The 19,570-nt window shown below is 36.5% G+C and overlaps 1 protein-coding gene across 1 annotated transcript; it reads left to right on the forward strand.

Moving 5' to 3' along the window:
- Window positions 1-869: 869 nt before the first annotated feature.
- Window positions 870-16,165, forward strand: LOC120537398 (X-linked inhibitor of apoptosis). The gene is made up of 6 exons (XM_039766309.1): window positions 870-1,112; window positions 7,876-8,759; window positions 9,298-9,397; window positions 9,496-9,574; window positions 13,224-13,269; window positions 14,694-16,165. The coding sequence occupies exons 2-6, from the start codon at window positions 7,955-7,957 to the stop codon at window positions 14,885-14,887; spliced, it is 1,224 nt and encodes a 407-aa protein (XP_039622243.1). The 5' UTR covers window positions 870-1,112; window positions 7,876-7,954; the 3' UTR covers window positions 14,888-16,165.
- Window positions 16,166-19,570: the final 3,405 nt, after the last annotated feature.

Raw genomic sequence — 19,570 nt, forward strand, 5'->3', positions numbered from 1 at the left:
TGCGGAGTTTTCGCAGCTCCTCCGACAGCAGAGGAAGATGATCATCTTTCCGGAGAGACTGTTCCCACCCGTATGGGCTGCCTCAAATTGGGACTGGAGAGCTGCCGTGCAGCAGGCGATGCCTCAGCACCACACCAGTTCTGATTCCCAACAGACTTAACCCTATTGGCCAAAACTACGCTATATACTGTGGTACAGTGGTATGATCCGTTGATTTATACTCCGGAGATCATGAGTTCGAAACCGGCTCCCCGGCCAGTTTACCGTTTAATTACGATTACCTAGCAAACTATATATCAAAATTGACTGAGACTGATCCCACTTATCTAAAAAGAAAGGAGACATAAAACAAGCAAGAACTTTCAATGAAAAACAAAATGTTTATTGAACTGATATCCTACTGATACGTCACTTGTATAATCATTTGGAACACGTGCCATCAAAAAAATGCAATATTTGGCCCAGAAGCCAAATATCCAGTTAACAGTAACACAAATGGAATTTTTGCAGTTAAATCTCCATTTTTACTGAAAACAGAAAAAAGTGTAAGTGGACACGTTTTCAAAAATCATAAAGTAAATGTAAAATAACGAAATGTTTAACCAAAGGAATGTGTTTATTTGGCAAACACGAGCAATTATCAAAAACACGGAGCGAGAAAATGTGTTTCAACCAAGCCTACGTCGAAGCAAAAAGGCATCTATTAGTCCGTTTCACAAATGTTAGCATCACCAACACCAAGTCGAGGGCTTGTTAAAAGCGGGTATGCCAGGAATTTGTTTGATCTTACAATTACTAGAAGAATAGTGCAGCCTCCACACGGTAGGTGGCGGTAGTAATGTTGCATTATTTACTATCCGCAGGCTGTATTAGGTCAAGAGAGGAAGTTGATTGTAGTGGTCTTCGCTGACGCTGAGTGATATTTACTGTGTGTAGGTGTCATCTGCAAGTAGTTTTTAAAGCGAGCGAAGGGTGACTCGGAAAGGAGAAGACTGTTTGGAGGCGTCTTCGTAGCAAGTTTCTAGAGGTGTTGTCGTATTAATACAAGACTGTAAGGCCTTGGGTGGACAAACCTGTCTGGCACCAGGAATACTTGAAGAGAGCTTGTCACTGTAAGTAATCGTGGATAACTTAACATTCACCTCAAGTTACTGTTAGTTTTAAGGTCGAATCTGGACATTTAGACACAGTCAGTATCTTTGTGGACGACTGTTTCCTTTTGCTGTGCTGTTTTTGAGTAACGCAAGTAGCATTTAATGGGATTACCAGACTGCTTTAACTTTGTGGGTATGTAGGACCGATAGTGTGTATTCACCTGCAATAATCGAATGGCAGACCTTCAAATTAGAGGCTGTCCGAGTTGTCACCAATCACATGTCTGACATCTTGTAAGTTGTACTCTTGCACACTGTCAAGGGTGGGGAAGCTACAGCCCGTGGCATATGAGCAAGCGGCACGCGGAGACGTGTCCAGAAGTGGCTAATATTCCCCAGTTTCGCGAGGTGCTATTTAATAATGTTGATGTATAGTTGGTTGGTTTAAGTTTTTTAACGTTGCGAGTCGCCATGCGATATCATCCAAAATTGATTAAAATAAACCAAGCTTTTACCATTCGAATATTGGCAGTCTGTAGAGAGGTAAGTGCATACGTTTTTAGATACGTGCTTGCCTTTTGACTTGCTTGTATGTTTGTAAATGAATACAGTGCTATTAGCGATGTAAATTAAATCTTTCTTAGCGGCAACATTGACGGTGGTTCTTCGGTTGTCACGTTGACTGTTCGCCCAAATCAATATAAACAGTGCCGTTTACGAATGTGACTGAAAAAAAATTTTTTTAGGGTAGTGCATCGACCATTATTCCTGTACTTCAACCCGAGAGTTTGGTGAGACGAAGGGTAAAATGTGTTTACCTGACGCGGCATCCCGACCGTACCTTCCGGTAATTTGTGTGTGTGTGTTTTAAATTTTAAAGGTAATTGTTTAGACAAAAGAGCGTACTTGGCCAGATAGGCAGTATCCTTGAATTTAGCATTTCCCTTTAATTATTTCACGCAATCTAATACAAATTTTCCATTTTGTATTCTCCATTATGTATTTAATCTCCAGGTTTGCCAGCTGTCTCAAATTTGAAAATAGTTGAACTCCTGAGCAACCTAAAATAAGTTTACCGAAGTTCATGAGCACACCTAAATTTTATAGGACCCTCTGCATGAGTCATTATTGATAAGTACCTCCACCACCAAAAAAGGTCGTCTACCCCGCCGAAGAACGTTAAGGAGTTTTTTTTCTGTTTAATATATGGATATAAAAATAATATATTAATATTTATATAGAGAAAGTATTTTTTATAAATCCATCCATCCATCCATTTTCTTATCTTGCTTATCCAGTGTAGTGCTGAGATGTCACCCACTGCACTCGAGTCCCAGTCAAGGTGGTTCATCGTGTGGTAGGTGTGTCAACGCACTATCGGCGCAGGCTGCCATCCCTCACCCTACTCCCCTTTTCCAGGGCAGGGTCACATGACAGCTGGAGCCTATCCAAACAATCATCCGCTTAAAGAGAAGTAGGCTGGGCTGGGCATGAAGTCTTTTAAGTAAATTAATGTTCTTTTCACAAAGTTAATTTATATCCCTTTATTATATGTAACCCTTTGTCAAATCAAGTGTCTCACTAATCCATGTTTATCCAGTTACATTTTTTTTCTTCAAAGTTTTTATAAATAAAATTTGGCTTTGATGTTGCAGTGTTTAGCACCACTGCCTCACAGATCAGGTGTCCTGGGTTCAAATCTCATGTATGTATTTACAGTGCTTATGTAGATTATCCACTGGGTATGTCAGTTCTCCTTTTACATTCTCAGATATGTATGAGTTAAGATTAACTGATGATCCCAAATTTGTACTGTGTGAGTGGGCCCACTGGTGGATTAGGACCATTTCCAGGATTAGTTCCTGCCTTTAAGATAGGGACTGTTTCAAACCGACTAGGTAAAATGTATGTTATTTGTTGGATTTTTATTTTTGCAATATTCTGTCCAAGTAATTGTATGATATGTTGGTAGCTTAAGTTGTTGGAAAACTGGCTGTGTGTTTTCTTAGAGTGCTCAAAACACACGACTGCCTGTTAAAAAGGAAAAAGGTATGTAAATCTTAGTGTGTTGAATATAATTCTGTATGTGCATGATCAAACCGCATGTTTCACCAAAATTTTAAACTGTTTATTTCTGTAATGTTGCAGTTAACATACACAAAAATTAAAACAGGAATGTTGTGACTTAAAATTGGCACTGGCATAAAGAATTTTACTTTAGTGTTGATAAAGTTTAGGTAATTTCCGATTTTGGCTTACACAAAATGAAGATGGAAAGTTTAAGTTTTTACTTTTGGAAAGCACCTCCTTTGTTTCAAATCCGATAAGTGCCTTAGGAGTGTACGGTTGGGGGTGCAGGGGTCTGTGCTATTATGCTGTAAACGTTTTTTAAAACGTAAAGATTTCTGGACAGCTTTTCATTAAGCTCTTTTATATTTTTCTGGTTTATCTATGGAATGCAAGATAAAATTGCATAAATAGCAATGTCTGCCTTTTTAGTTTTTCTTTCAATTGATAGTTGGTTATTTATTTTTTATGCTTTTGCAATTATATGTAACTTTTTAATAGTGGGAGGCATATAAATTATTTTATCATTAGCAATTACTTATTTTAACATTTTGCAAAAAGTGTTTTTAATAGTATTTTGTCATCTATAAGATGCACTGTTTTAATAGAATGTCCAGTTTTTGGCATGGTGAATGTGTCCAGCAGTGACCATGTTAGCACCATGGATTGACCTGGTTCAGTGATTAAAAAGGAGTGGAAAGGTTGTTCAGCTTACGTTGTCACATGAAAGGCACAATGAAAACAAAATAACCACAAAAAAATGTGTGTATATACAGTCATATGAAAACGTTTGGGAACCCCTGTCAGCTTGCATAATAATTTACTTTCAACAAAAAAAGATAACAGTGGTATGTCTTTCATTTCCTAGGAACATCTGAGTACTGGGGTGTTTTCTGAGCAAAGATTTTTAGTGAAGCAGTATTTAGTTGTATGAAATTAAATCAAACATGAAAAAGTGGCTGTGCAAAAATGTGGGTCTCCTTGTAATTTTGCTGATTTAAATGCATGTAACTGCTCAATACTGAATACTTGCAACACCAAATTGGTTGGATCAGCTCGTTAAGACTTGAACTTCATGGACAGGTGTGTCCAATCATGAGAAAAGGTATTTAAGGTGGTCAATTGCAAGTTGTGCATCCCTTTGAATCTCCTCTGAAGAGTGACAGCATGGGATCCTCAAAGCAACTCTCAAAAGATCTGAAAACAAAGATTGTTCAGTATCATGGTTTAGGGGAAGGCTGTAAAAAGCTATCTCGGAGGTTTAAACTGTCAGTTTCAACTGTAAAGAATGTAATCAGGAAATGGAATACCACCGGCACAGTTACTGTTAAACCCACCAGGTCTGGCAGGCCAAGAAAAATACAGGAGCGACATATGCGCAGGATTGTGAGAATGGTTACAGGCAACCCACAGATCACCTCCAAAGACCTGCAAGAACATCTTGCTGCAGATGGTGTATCTGCACATTGTTCTACAGTTCAGCTCAATTTGCACAAAGAATATCTGTATGGCAGGGTGATGAGAAAGAAGCCCTTTTTGCACTCGCACCACAAACCAAGTTGCTTGTTGTATGCAAATGCTCATTAGACAGATTAATTTTGGAACAAAGTACGTTGGACCGATGAGACAAAATTGAGTTACTTGGTCATAACAAAAAGCACTTTGCATAGCGGAAAAAAGAACACCGCATTCCAAGAAAAACACCTGCTATATACTGTCAAATTTGGTGGAGGTTCCATCATGCTGTGTGGCTAGTTCAGGGACCGAGTCCCTTGTTAAAGTCGAGGGTTGGATAATAATAACAACTCCCCAAACACACACAAGCTAATAAGATAGCTGTTACTGTCTAGTAACAGGCTTGTAGGCGGGAGATCAATGGATTAGATTGTGACTAGATGTGCGCAATTGTGAAGCACATTTACATTTAATGGAATCTTAGATAATAATTTATTTGTCCCCAAGAGTAAACCAAAACTTTACACAAGCTCAATAAGAAAAAAAATATAAACAAACAAACATCCCTCAAACACACATAAAAACTTCTAGTTTGAGTAAGAGAGTTGCTGCTGTCAGTCACCGGGTTATAGGTGGGAGATGTGGTCAGATCTGTGCAGTTGTGCTTCAGGTTTACATTTAAAGGTTTTGCCATTCTAATAGAGCAAGACCAACTTATCGTGTCTACAAATCCAGCATGCTAATTGAAGTTTATGATGTTTTGATTGTACAAAAGTAACATAGTTGTCAGTTCTCAACATTTCTTAGTGTAGGCAACTAAAGAGCTAATAATATTAAGCAGTTTTGTTACGTTAATTATAGTGAACACTATTTTTTCTAAAAAAAGGTATGCAGTCTAAATAATTGTTTCTAAGTTTAGATGTTACTGTCTATTATGGGTAACTTTGTACAAGATTTTTTCCCACGATTATCAGTTGTGGTTTTTATTAGGAAAATCATAGCAGGTTTTAGACAGTTGCAGTACCTGCCTAATACCATTGGAAAATCAGAAATAAACCAATTTTCTCTTTAATAAATTTTGTTCTGAATGTAATGAATAGTGCACCCATGTTTAATTCCCCTGTAGATTAATATGTTGTGAATAAGACATTGCAGGCTGGTCTCAGGTTATGGTGGTATAGCTTTATGACAAATTTTCGTAGGTATAAACAAGTACATAAAACCCAAGAAATGTTTTTTTCAACAATTTTTTTTTTTTTTTTAAACTTGATCAAACTGTTTTAATGCAAATTCATGTTGTAGAAGTCATAAATGCGGAAGCATAGTACAGTAGCACTCTTTTCAATGATTTTGTGCTTGACACAAGCATGCTGACAAAGAACCTGTGCAATGCTACTTCAGTACGCGAACGTCTTTAGCTGCAGGTGGAAGCTCCTGTCGCATTTTACACAACTGTTGTTACGGTTGTGCCTTAGTCCAGAAACAGCTCCATAAGTTTTCTGACCTTAGTCTCAGAAGGTATTTCTCCCGTGGGATGACTGGGATCTTTTCCTGAATAAGGAGTGGCATTGCACAAGTACTTTGTCAGCATGCCTGTGCTGAGCAAAACAGAAAGTTCTGCAGTCTACTTTGACTTTACGCTGTAGAAAGATAAGTAAATAAATAGATATAGGTAAACAACATTCAATGTGGCTTTAATGTAACATATAAATGTTTTTCATATAAAGGCCATCACAAAACATAATCACAAACAGAACTTTGCACTGTACCTTGGCGAGCTTTGTAAGCCCTGCTGTTTCAATGAAGGACATGCGTGTGGCAGATTGACTGGCAGGATGATGCCCAACTTGTTGTTGCATCCAAACGGTGCCATCTTTCACCTTTACGTCTGGTGCAGCTGCATTGTTCTTATGTGTGACTGGACTTGCGGGGAGGGCTTATGTTCTCTTTTTCCGATGTAGAACCCTCATCCGAGTTCGCCTCTGTTATAGAACGTGTTTATTTGAAAACAGCAGTGTCCGATCAAGGTGAACGTGACTGAGAGAATTAAACTGAATAAAAAAAATATATATAAAGGCTAACCTTTATAAGTACCAGAAATTTACACCAGCTGTTACAGACTCGAATCAAATGTATGTTTTTATACTATAATAGTAACAATAAGAGCAGGTCACTACTCAAAATGGTAATTCTGGAAAGTACCCAGAATCGAACCGGAAACCTCTTGATTATGAGACAGCATTTGTTACCGCTGTACCAGCCAAGCATTTGTGTCAGCAGTGTACCCTAACCCGATTTCTTTTTCTTCGGTAATATTCTTGAATAAAAGAGCGCTTGTTTTGTTATACGTGTACCTTTTGCTAAAGTGTTTATTTGATATTTAGACTTCAGTCTTGACACATGATACACTTCATTTCAAAATTTTGCCATTAGTACTATAACATGAAAAATGTTTCTGTTTTAGGTGTGTGTTCAACATTTCATGTGTCGCATTTCCTGTCACCTTACATTTACATTGATCGTTGTAAACAGAACACACATGAATTGCATGTGTTCCAAATAACGATATATTATTTACCCTATACATCTCCAGGAACCTCATACCCAGATAAACAGACTTGAGCTGGGACAACTTTTTGCCTTGATAGAGCTGTGCTGGTTTGGGATAGCAGGCTGTTTGCTGCTTGTGCTGATCAACACATTTGCTAAACAAAAGACGCTAATGGAGAGGTGCGAAGGAATTTAAGATTACAAATTTTTTTCATTGGTTTCAGGGAATCTAGTGTTATTCTGGAATAGTAGTCCGTGCAGGCCAGAAAAAGAGCTCTGTTACTGTGCACCTAACTTGCAGTTTTTGACATTCTACTTGAAAATAAGTTGTACTCTCATTAAACCAGGATGAGGTTATATGTACCTTTTAATTACTTTTTTTAAGGGGTATTACTATCTTAATCATTTATTTATGAAGAAATGTAAAAATAGTCGATTTTTGTATTTAATATAATGTCATTTACCAAAACCGCTTTATTTTCAAGAGAGCAAATGTTTACCAAACAGCTTTTAAACTCCGAAGATGTTTTTGGGTTATTTTACTTTTTGTATTCATTTTAATTAAATTACTAATACGGGTACTCTAGAGTAAGATCTGATTTTTAATTCTAGGCCTACCTGTGCTCTTTACATTTTTAGTTATGAAATGATCTAAATTTTGATAAATTGATTATTTTTTTGTGACTAATTTCTTTTTCTTTCCTTTCAGAATTTTTGTAAATCTTTTGGTTTCATTGCTGAGCACAACTAAACATCATTAGTCCCACAACTGCACCTTTATCTGCTAAATGGCTTTCTCACAACCTCATTCTGACATTGAGATGGACCTGTCTTTAGAAATGTCTAATGTTAAAGACCGTATGGATTCCTTTCATAATAGTAGCCTTCCGCACCCTGATAATCTGGCAAGGGCTGGATTTTACTTTTTAGGTGGAGACCAAGTGAAATGCTTCAGCTGCAACATTACTTTGAACGGATGGGAATGTGTTAATGACCCGTTAGAGAAACATTTGCAGGCATCTCCTGAATGCATATACCTTCATTGTACTTGGAGGTTGTGTCCTCAACTTACTGCGTGCACTAATGTACAGAGGCCAGTTGCAGACTCTGCCTTTTCTCCACCTAACAGAGATGTCAATTGTGAAAACACAGAAGAAATGGATTACCTCATTCGAACTGGCGGTGTGGTTGACAACACTCCTCCTTACCCAAGAAATCCCAATATGAGTAGCGAGGAGGCAAGGCTGCTTTCATTTCATGGTTGGCCAGAATCTGCTCCAGTTCGTCCAGAACATTTGGCCCAAGCTGGACTATATTATACCACCATTGGAGACAGGGTGGTGTGTTTCTGCTGTGGTGGGAGCCTGCAGGGCTGGGAGCCAGGTGATGATGCATGGTCAGAGCATGAGAGACACTACCCCAATTGCTTTTTTATCCTGGGACATGAAGTTGGAAATGTACCCAATGTCCAGTCTTCCATAAGGATCACGGCACCTTTTATGTCATGTTACGAAGATCGTCTCGGAAGCTTTTCAAGACTCCAGCACATTGTTGAACCAAAGAAGCTTGCGGAAGCTGGTTTTTATAGCAAGGGTAAGATAAAAATAAATGCTGATTTTGTGTTGGAGGACCTCCAAATGTAATCAAATGTCAAATGTAATCAAACATGTGTGTTCCAAAAAATTAGTTCATAAATAAGAAAAAAAGCTATAGAGATTAAAATGTTGATTTTTGCACAATATAAAATCAACTTAAAAATGTTTTGTCAGTTTTTTACAAGACCTGCAGTGTTATAGATGCAACACATGCTACCGTGTGAATATGTAATCTTTATTTAATGTATATGAAACAATTTTGCATTCTCCAACTTCACATAGAGCACCTTTTCCAGAAGTATGCATCATTGTCTAAGTATCACTTTGTAAGTGTATTAAATGATTTAAAGTGGTTACTCACAAAATTTAGTATTCCAGGTACATTTTAAATAGGAATTTGTGATAAATGAACATTAGTGGGTTGTAAAATACAGTTTAGAAAATGTGTACTGTTTTTAAAGCACTGGAGCTATTCTTATTCTTCATGCTTTATTAAATAAGTTAATGTATCAACTAATGCATTATTTATGTTGTAGGTACACAGGACGAGGTGTATTGCTTTGAGTGTAACGGTGGTCTAAAGGACTGGAATCCAAATGAAGACCCCTGGAAAGAACATGCCAAGCACTACCCAGGGTATGCTTTTGTGGTTTGTTATCTAATACAGTCTAATGCTTGCGCCTAAGATTTTTTTTTAATAATATTAATGTAATATTGCTCTTTGTACTTTACAGATGTAGTTATTTGATTAAAATGAAAGGACAGGCATATGTGAACAACATCCAGTTTGAGAAGCACTACAGGACCACTGCTGTAAGTAAAGGAAAAATATCTGTGATTACTAGTCCTTTTTTAAACAGTTGAAGTGGTGATTGTATGGGTTTATTATTATTCTTTATCCCTCCATTTATTCCAAAAATTATACAGGTTATTAGGTAAAAGAGAGTGATATTAGCAGATGCATATGCTGTCTGTCTCTTTATACATCATCTATGCATCATGCTCCCTTTCAGTGTGGCTGGAAAACCATCCAATCAACCTTTGTCAACAGACCTATAGTTTCCATGCTAAGACTGTTATTCATGACCATTTTATTATTTCCAAGCCAGTGTAACAGTTGGAGATGTTCCTTGGTTAGTTCATTCCCTTGCCAAGTTAAAGGAAAACAGCTAGAGAGAGAGAGCACAGATTTGTGCAGATGAGTAGGTGTTCAACAATCCAACCTCAGTTTAAATGTTTTTAGTCGGTGTATTCTTTTTTTTTTTTAATTCTTGTTAGAATCACTAACAGAGTAAATAACACATGGGTTTTAGAACTTCACTTGCTTCAAAAATCTAACCACACACCTAAACTTCAAAAAGGTGTAAGCACAAACAAATGTGTGGTCACTACAGTTTTTCTCTTGAGATCATCATTAAATAAATATTTAATTATATTCTGAATATTTGAACCTTTAATTTTTGGCTAATTTGTTTTAATATGTAGAGTTGAGAGGCTCTTCAGCACTACCTCTAATATAATGGAATAAAGAACTAGCCTGATAGCTAAGAAAGATGTAATGCTAATATGTCTAAAGAAAAATGTACTCCCCTTGAAACAGTGAGTAGACGGAAGGATCTGTATATTTGCTTTTGAAGTTGTTAAAGGTCAGGCCCCTAAGTCTAATAAGTTAAGCTTTGCATTGCATTCTTTGTAATGGTTGATTAATTAGAAAAATTATGCTATTTATTTCATGTCAGCATTACAAAAAGTCGATTTGTGTTCTTTTTTGTTTGTGCTGACATGTACTATAGCAACATTTCTCACGATTGTGTGTTTTTTTGGACATGTATTATACTATAGTTACAGGTTTTTCAGTGTTTGAGTGATTTATAGTACTATTAGATTAACATCTTAAATGATATACCCTGATCCAAAAAGCTAAGTCATTTTTAAAGAGAAACTAATTGTGTGTTGGTATTGGTATGAACAGACTCTCAGCTTTCTCATGATGCTATTGGAAATTAAAAAGTGTTATTGTGCTTTTAATTTTTTTTATCCAAATACGGAGAAAAGGCTATTGAGACTACATGTGTAATCCCTGTTCATACAGGAGCATGCATGTCTTTGAAAACCTGGAGATAAATCCTAAATAAATGATTTTCCAGTCTCCAGTCCCTTTAAAGTGACACATTACTTCTAGATTACTCCAGATTACTTTAACAACAGGAAATTATTGAATCTAAAAAAATAAAGACTACTTTTTTGTGTAAGCTTTTCTTTCGATTGCAACAACAAATTGTTTTGGAAGATTGTGAGAAGTGATCAAGTGGTACGGCTGAGTACCTTTATTTCTGTTTTGGTATAACGTACCTAATCACGGGAACAGCCCACTACACTTCTTCAGCATCAGGATGCAGCCTAGTAATAATGTTAGTAATATTTAATTGTGACAGATTGTTCACATTGTCACTGAGTATTTTATGAGGTAAAGCAACATGCATTCTTAGAGACTTGATTCACTAGATGATGATGGGCAACGTTTTTATTTTTAGATCTATGACATGTTCTTTTGTGCACTGATGCAGTTTTCTTTGTGATAAGATGATATACTGTACTGTTTTGCATGTGTGCATTAAGTTTGTTTGTCATAAGCATATCTCGGAATCATGAAAGGTGTGTTTTCTGAACTGTAAACCTTTGACTCTTCAAAGGAGTGTTCACTTTTCAGTAGTTACACTTAACTTTGTAGGTCTTTAATTTGCACTGGATTTCTCTAGGGGGTCACTTGGGTTTGTCTATCAAGTAAGCTAACAAAAAAGTGTTAATTGGTAGGGCCAAGGGTATGACAGAATAAATTCAATTAGATATTGTAGCAAAATAGGAGAGAAACCAGAGCAAACAGTATGATGTTCGTTAAAGAAGAGGACAATGAGAGCACCCAGGAGTGCTAAATAACAGCTTCAGCCGTTAATGGTTGAATGCTGTTTCAGAATTGGAGATCCATTGTCCTTGGTCACAGGTCCTTAAAGAATGTATACTTCCATTGGCCTTCAGGTTCTTACTATGCACTCAATGAAGGTTGGGTCTCCTGTGGGTAAGACAGAAGTAGTGCTCTCCAGTCCAAATCCCTTTGAACTGTGGGTATAAAAGGAGAGGTTGTTAGCTACCATGCCTCTTCCTTGATTCACAGTGGTATTACAAAAAATTTGAAATTCTTTGTGTGTGAGTGCATGTTGTTTAATCTAAGACCATATTTATCTGGAATGTCCTGGAAAATTGTTTTCTTGGAAATATTGACAATCCTGGTGAGTTGAATGCAATCCACACAGAGGCTGTAACATGCTTTTTTCTCAGTATATTATTTATTAAAATATTTTTGGAAAAGTAATTTTGAGTTTTTTTTTTTGTTTTTTTGTTTTTTTTGTTTTAAGGCAGAATAGTGTAGTAAGATACTGTGGTGCCAGTTAAGGCTTTTGATGAATAACATGTCTGGCTGGCAGCTGAACAACATATTGCTTTTTATGCAAAATCCAAGTATTACTATATTTGTGTACAGTCTATATGAGACTCTGCTTAAAATATGTTGTCTGCTTTTCCCTCAAACAAAAATGTTATTCAGGCCATTAAGTTTTATTCTCGCGGAGGTGAATCGCCATATGCAGCGTGTAAAACGGTTTGCGGGGGGTATCCCCATGAGATCCTCAAAACAATCCTTTACAACTGAGGTTAAAACACAATGAAGTAAGCAGTCTTTAAAAAACCGAGTTTTCGGTTACGACGCACGACCGAGTGCACCATAGCAAACTGTTTTACTGTGTTGGTTCGTTCCGTGCATTGTTATAATGTTGCTTTTCTTGCTGATTTATTACATTACTGATTTTTCAAATGTTCATTTTCTCCCTGTGCTTAAAAATCATTAAAAAACCGGCCTGATTATGCGGCATATGGTACGACGCGGGTTGGCTAGTATAATAGAATAAAAAAACAAAAAAAAAAAACCTAATGTTTCAAATTACACACTTTTTAATTCTTTTCCTCTCTGGGCAATTCACATAGAAGTGTTTAGGATTTGGGAAGCTTTCTTACATTTCAGCATTAGCTTTGTTTTGCCGTTACTTTTGCCAAAGCTCAGAGGGTCACTACGCTTTCTGTTACAAAGCAATTCCAGCACATCTTGTCTAGAAAAACATGCTTCCATCTATAATACACTCACTAACCATATGAAATACATACGGTCCAACTAACGGCCAGCTTATAGGCTGTGTTGCATGTGTCATGGCATAAGCTGTTGATTGAGATCAAGATCATGTTTCAAAGGCCAGTGGTGTGTGAAGCTTTGCATGACAGACGTATAAGCCTTACAACTCCAGCAGAGAGAGATGTGTTGTATCGATATAGATTGAGACAAATGGACACAGTATGTGGTGGTTTTTCTTTTCTGACTCTAATCTAACTTATTTTGTCTTTTGTGTGATTATAGTTGGAGAACGGTTGTGATGAACAGACAGAAGAAAAGGGTGAAAAAGGTGAGTTTGTTTATTTAATCTGTGTATTTGTTCATTGTTTTTTTTTTTTTAATGCCTGTATGGTATACAGTACAATACAGTTTATTTCTTGTATAGCCCAAAATCGCACAAGAAGTACCGCAATGGGTATATTGCAAAAGAGTTATAGCCCGAAGTAAAACAAACTCAAAGCAAAATTTATTATACTAATTTAGAGCTCTAGCACTTGGATATAAAATTGCAGAATATGAAAGCATGATATCAGACAGTTGTAAAAATTAAATAAACAAAATTGATGTTAACTCTGATGTAAGGAAGCTGTCTGATAGGATGCATCATTATTGAACAACCCACTTAGATTGTGTATTCAAAAATTGTCTACCTATGTTATCAATAGTCTTTTGGATAAGTGGTTTTCAGTAAGCTGTGTACTTTATTGGACATTGCACTGTTGGCTTTAGAGCACTTTCTCAAATAAAACGTTTGGTCCAAGAAGTATGCTCCTATATATTTCTGTATAGCTTTTGATTAACCGTAATTTATAGGGGTTCTGCAGTCTGGGGATATGGAATAGATACTCAACAGCTAATAAAAATAAATAATAATAGTTTTATATAGTGCTCTTTCCCATGCTCAAAGAGCTTCAACTGACTTTAGGTATTGCAGCACTCTGACAGCATCTGGCAAATGTAATTTAAGGTAAAGGGAGCCCCTTTTAAACATTTCCTTATTATTAGCTTCGCCACAGAGTATTGAGCAGTGGTCCACCAGGTAAGTTGTTGCAAAATCTGAAGTGATGGACTCCATGTTTGTTAGGTTGGTGGCTCTGTAGTGTCGGGGAAACAGCAAATGCATTTGGTGTCAGAGGTCCTTTTATTAGGATCTTTAATATCCAAAGAACAGCAGCCAGTTTTCTGTTCTTAAAGGAATACTCCACCCAAATATATGTTTTTTAAATGTTGCCTCATGCAGTTTAACTTTTATTGTATGTGGTTGTAATTAGGATTTTTGAGGCCAAATTAGCATTACTAATTACTTAAAGAAAGGAACATTCAAAAATAAAGATAGGAGAAAGATATTACTTGCAAAAATGAAGTAGAGAAGCTGTTGGATTATAGACAAGCACAACAAAAATGACAAAGTATTTTAACAAAAGGCTGTGAGAGATTTAGAAATGTAAGGAGTCCAGCAAATTTAGTTTAGCCACCCATCTCACAACAGTGGAAAAAAAATGGAGCGATGTTTTGATTTTTCATAGGCGGCAACTAAAAATTCTTCCTTGTCTGTACGTATTGCTCATTAACTTTGCATCACTTCCTAGGCAAGTTCCAAATAGACTCTCCTCCTTACACTGAACCTTTATTAAACATCCAAGTTTATGGATTCAGGAACCATGAACATTTTAGGCTAATTTTACTTCTTTTTTTTTTTTTTTTGTTTTTCAGGTGCCAGTACTTTGGAAAGGCTTAGGAAGCTCCAGGATGAGAAGCTCTGCAAAGTATGCTTCGCTAAAGATAGTATAGTCGTTTTTATCCCCTGTGGTCACTTGGTCACCTGTCAAGAATGCTCAGCACGGGTTAGAAGTTGTCCAATTTGTCGTTCGCCAATCGAGTCCAAGATTAAAACCTACATTTCCTAAACGTATTAGTAAACGTTTTTAGACGGCCTCCTGTACATTCTAAAGATGTTACATGCTGACATGTGTTTTGATTTAATACTACTTATTGTAAGTATACTTTGTGAAAAATACTAGGGCTTTCTACAAGCTGCTTTAACCAAATACTATAATATATATATATATAGAGAGAGATATTTTTCCTTAATATTTAAATGATTTTTTTATTTCAAATTATAAACAGTTATCGTGAAAGTTCTATTTTATCCTACTGAGTTGTTTTATATTTCTATTAAGTGTAAAATTTGTTCTCGTTCTATCTACAGTACATATAAACCGTAATCAGTTGTACGGGAAGGTTTATTTTTTTCCCCAATTAAAAAATTGCATATTGTAGTATGTGTGTGTCCCATCTGTGCTAATAAAAGTGTGCACATGTCATATCCTAAACATTCATTCATTACTCAAGCTACTTATTAGAAATACAAGCTTTTCTCTAGGAAGGTTAAGTCAATGACTTCTTCCTTCATAATGAAGAAACACGGACGGTATGTTCTTTGCTGTATAAACTAACCTTCAGTTCTCGTTGGTTGTAACACTAATTTTATTAGGAGAGAATTTCATGTCCGTTTTGTACTTTGTCACAAGAGATTCAGAACACATACATGTCTGTGTTTTCTTTTATGGTGGATCTCTGTTCAGTGTGATGTGACAGTGCGCTTCAGGATCTAGCAGGGTCTGGTGTAGTCATGTCAGAAACAGGAACGTTTTAAATTGTTTGATACAAGTACATCTTTCCATCCATTTTCTTAGACGTTAATGTGCCAGCCTTGAAAGACCAATTCATTTTAAACTTTCTTTTGACACTGCTCCTGGCTTCTTGCAATGATGCTGCTTCATTTGATTGTATAGTTAGGATATGTCAAGTTCTGCCACATGGGCAGATATAACGTAAAAGTGAAGCCAGCAATTTCTAATATTTATCTGGGGGAAGTTTTTTTTTATTATTATTTATATTTTATGACTTTTATGCAAAGTGCTTTTTGCAGATCTCCATGAAAAGTCAAATTGCTTATATGATAGTAAGTAAGATTTATTGTAAGTCTCGCTTTTACTGTCAAGGTGTTATAATTTAGTGTCTCTGTAGTAATGCTTACTCTGTTATAAAATACTGACAATATGTGATTTGATTAGAATAATAATTTTTATGTCAAATAGCAATGATTCTATATTTGTACTTTATTTTCCTGACTTTTGTGACAGTTGCATATTCAGCAATAATTAAAACCTGTTTTAAGTCCATTTTTTTTCCCCATGTATGTTTTTATTTTTTTCATGAATGCAGAGTTTCATTTGGTGTTAAACTTGATAGATTTGAACATTATGCTAATTGAGTTTTCAGGCCAGTTGGAGGTTTTTAAATATATAGGAGGGAAAAGCATCCTGTTAAAAAGGGATTAGGTTAGGGGGAGCCTACTCCATTACCAGGCAGAAATTTGGTCTCCGCCTATGGGTTGCCATTTGTTAATTGTGCAGTTTTTTTGTGTCATTTGTTCTGCTTTTACAGGACATAAACATTTTTTTTTCTGTATACAATGGAAAATACCAAACATATCTGGCAAATGTCACACTTAAATGGCAAATCTTTGAACAGCCAGCTCATGGCAAATGCCAGTTTTAATTAATAAAATTCTGTTGTATGTCAAATATCCAAATTATATTGATGTTCACCTTTATTTTAAATATCCAATATGTGTTGCACAGCTCTCTCTAGTATGTCCATTAGTTGAAGTTTTTAGTCACTACAACACGTTTACATTGTTTTGAGGCAGTGGTTATGGACAAGAACACCGGCAACAGTGGGACAACTAAGCACAAGGGTCCGTACGACTGCTGTCAACACACTGCTCTCCGCTTCGGGGAAATTCAGCTGGAACTGTTTTAGTCATTTTCCTATTGAGTGTTATATTTGTGAAAGAAAAATGAACTGCTTGCAAGCTACTTAGGGTTAATAGCTGACAAAGCCGTTTTGCTATAGCGGCAGGTTATTCATACAGGCGTCTGTCATAAGACAGGAAGCAGTAAGCTGACCGAGGACAACTTTAAGTTTCTTTAGGAACGCGTCTGTTCGACATAAGAAAGATGACCTTTCCTCCTTTAGGATCTATTTGACAAGGAAAAAAAAAATAAGAACAGATGGCCCATTAGCGTAATAAAATGCTTAAGTAAACGATATTATACTTTTTGATCAAGTAAGGGGGAGGAGGAAGAAAATATAAAAAGCCAACCGAAAAATGGAACTTTGCTGTCTTGCAAAGTAGAATCCAGGTACTCAACTGTGACTGAATCAGAAAAATTGAATTAATTTGAACTATTCCTGTCTTCCTCTGGGAATTTCTTTACACGTTTTATTCTTTTCTTTCAAGTATTGTGTGAGCTGGCAATATGAAATCAACCATAAAAATGGGATTAGGACAAACGGTTGGAGCCTCAGGCTAGCATCACAGCAATGTGGAAGTGTTTACAGATCGATCGATAGATAGAACTTTATATGTCAACGTGGGGTTAGTTTGTTATTTTTTTACAGATGCCCTTTAAATAAATAGTTAAATAAGTTCAGATAAAAAAGAAACTATGAAAAATTGGCGTTTCTTATAACAAACACATGCTGCTTGTGTAGTTATTTATTTTAAATTTAATGTCTTCATAAAAACTAAGGTGACTTGGTCACCTGTCCCTAAAATTTAATTACACAACTTGTGATGTGATGCAAGACAGCATGGTCATCTTATTAGATGACTAAACTTGTTAACTAGCTAATTTTCAGAATAACAACAAGATGATTTAGAATGGCAGCCTTGTTTCTCAGACATGGCACAGACGTACCATTTGCTGACAATATGGTAAAACCATCAAGAGAAAGTGTAGATGGGAAGCTCTTTGTTTGTATTGGTAAAAGTTCAAATTAGCCGGCGTGTGCTTTTGTCCATTTAGCAACAAAAAGTTAATGTATGGATGCCATCACATCTTTGAGGTCCACATGAATTCAAGCCAAAGTGATAGCCGTTCACACCTAATAAAACGCATCACAATACCTGAGACTGATTGAGTGTGTGGTCAGAAGATATGCATCTATACCTTCTTTGTTTTTTATTGCTGATCAGTTAGTAAATGTATTTAGGCAAGTTAGATAATATAAAAATGTACTGCCTCTCATTGAAAAGCAAATGTGCCCACAGGCCATTACCCTGCACCTTAAAAAAATAAGCTGTGAGAGGAACTGAAACTGTTGTGTGTTTTTACATGTCAAAGAAACCACCACCACCCAGAATATGGATAAAGTACCAAGTCTTTTATGAAGAAGAATTGGAACAAGTCACAGCACAGTATCTGCATGCCTATGTATGTTGACCGATACTCTGCCAAAGCTGAAACCATCTAGTTGGCACACTAATGGATAAACTGCACAGTTAAGACAGGGAGGGCGGGAGGCCTGGCACCAGACAGCATCGTTTTACTTGATGGTCACATTTTCATTTTCTTAACTTTTCTGAGGAATTGTCTTTGTATATTTATCACTGTTAATGGCCACTGAACAATGTGTAACAATAGATAATGAGAACCGGAGTTCTCCCACTGCAAATGGGGACTTGGCAACAGAAACTGTTCACTCTTGTTACTGACACTTGAATCATTCTGACCTGCATTTATAGTGTGACTTTGGAGGGAACAATGAGAAACCTCCATCAGTACGAGTCATGTTCTACTCGTGGACACAACAAGCTGGATCTGCTGTATCTAACTATTGAAAGTTTCCATCCTTCCTTCTGTTTTTCCCAGCTTGCATTTCCAAGGCAGAGTTTTGTCCTGTCCAGATGGTTTTCCTGCCTTGCACCCTGTGATTGTTGAGGATTCCTTTAAATATGATACACCAATGTGAAAATTCTGACAAATTCATAGCCCTTTATTTGTCCTCACGAGGTAATTTGACTTTTAACAGTAGCTCAATAATTCAATAAATATTACAATGAAAAAAGTCTCAAATACACACAAAGATTACTAAAAAGAAATTTAAACTTCTCACATGGTTAATCAAAAATGACTAAAATAAAGTAAACTTCTCACTTGGTTAATTATGCAGGCATATTGCTGTTGGTAATAATGAAGAAGACCGAGTAGCGTTTCTTGTCACACTTCTGCTGAATAATTCGGTTGCTGAAAGTCCTCAGTGTTTATGTGTCAGAGAGAGGATGTGCAGCATTGTTCACAGCGGCACTCGGTTTTGTTTTAATCCTATCCTTTGCTACTACTTCCAGTGTGTCAAAAGTGTGTCCTATAACTAAGCTTGCCCTTTTAATTAGCTTGTTAATTTGGGGGGCCTCTCAAAGTGATGTTACCAGCTCAGCACACCAGAAAATCACCAGAGTTGTGGAAGATGTAAATGATGTCACTGCCAACATTAAAGGATCAAAGAGAAAAGAGCCCACTCAGTCCTTTCTTAAGTAATTCCTCTATGTTATCACTATGATACCAGTCTATCTTGTCATTGATGTGGACCCCCAAGTACTTGTAGGAGTGTACCACGTCTACATCCACTACCTGAATAGTGACCATACATCGAGGCTCTTTGGTGTGTCGAAAGTCAATAAGCAGTTTGTTGATTTTGCTGATATTAAGATGCAGACAATTCTCTCTGCACCAAGAAAC

This window comes from Polypterus senegalus, chromosome 10, assembly GCF_016835505.1.
Source record: "Polypterus senegalus isolate Bchr_013 chromosome 10, ASM1683550v1, whole genome shotgun sequence".
NCBI classification, from domain to species: domain Eukaryota; kingdom Metazoa; phylum Chordata; class Cladistia; order Polypteriformes; family Polypteridae; genus Polypterus; species Polypterus senegalus.

Coding starts and splice junctions, on each gene's coding strand:
- LOC120537398 (XM_039766309.1), top strand. CDS start 7,955: ATGGCTTTCTCACAACCTCATTCTGACATTGAGATGGACCTGTCTTTA. Junction 8,760..9,297: donor AGCTGGTTTTTATAGCAAGG/GTAAGATAAAAA, acceptor TTTATGTTGTAG/GTACACAGGACGAGGTGTAT. Junction 13,270..14,693: donor AGAAGAAAAGGGTGAAAAAG/GTGAGTTTGTTT, acceptor TTTGTTTTTCAG/GTGCCAGTACTTTGGAAAGG.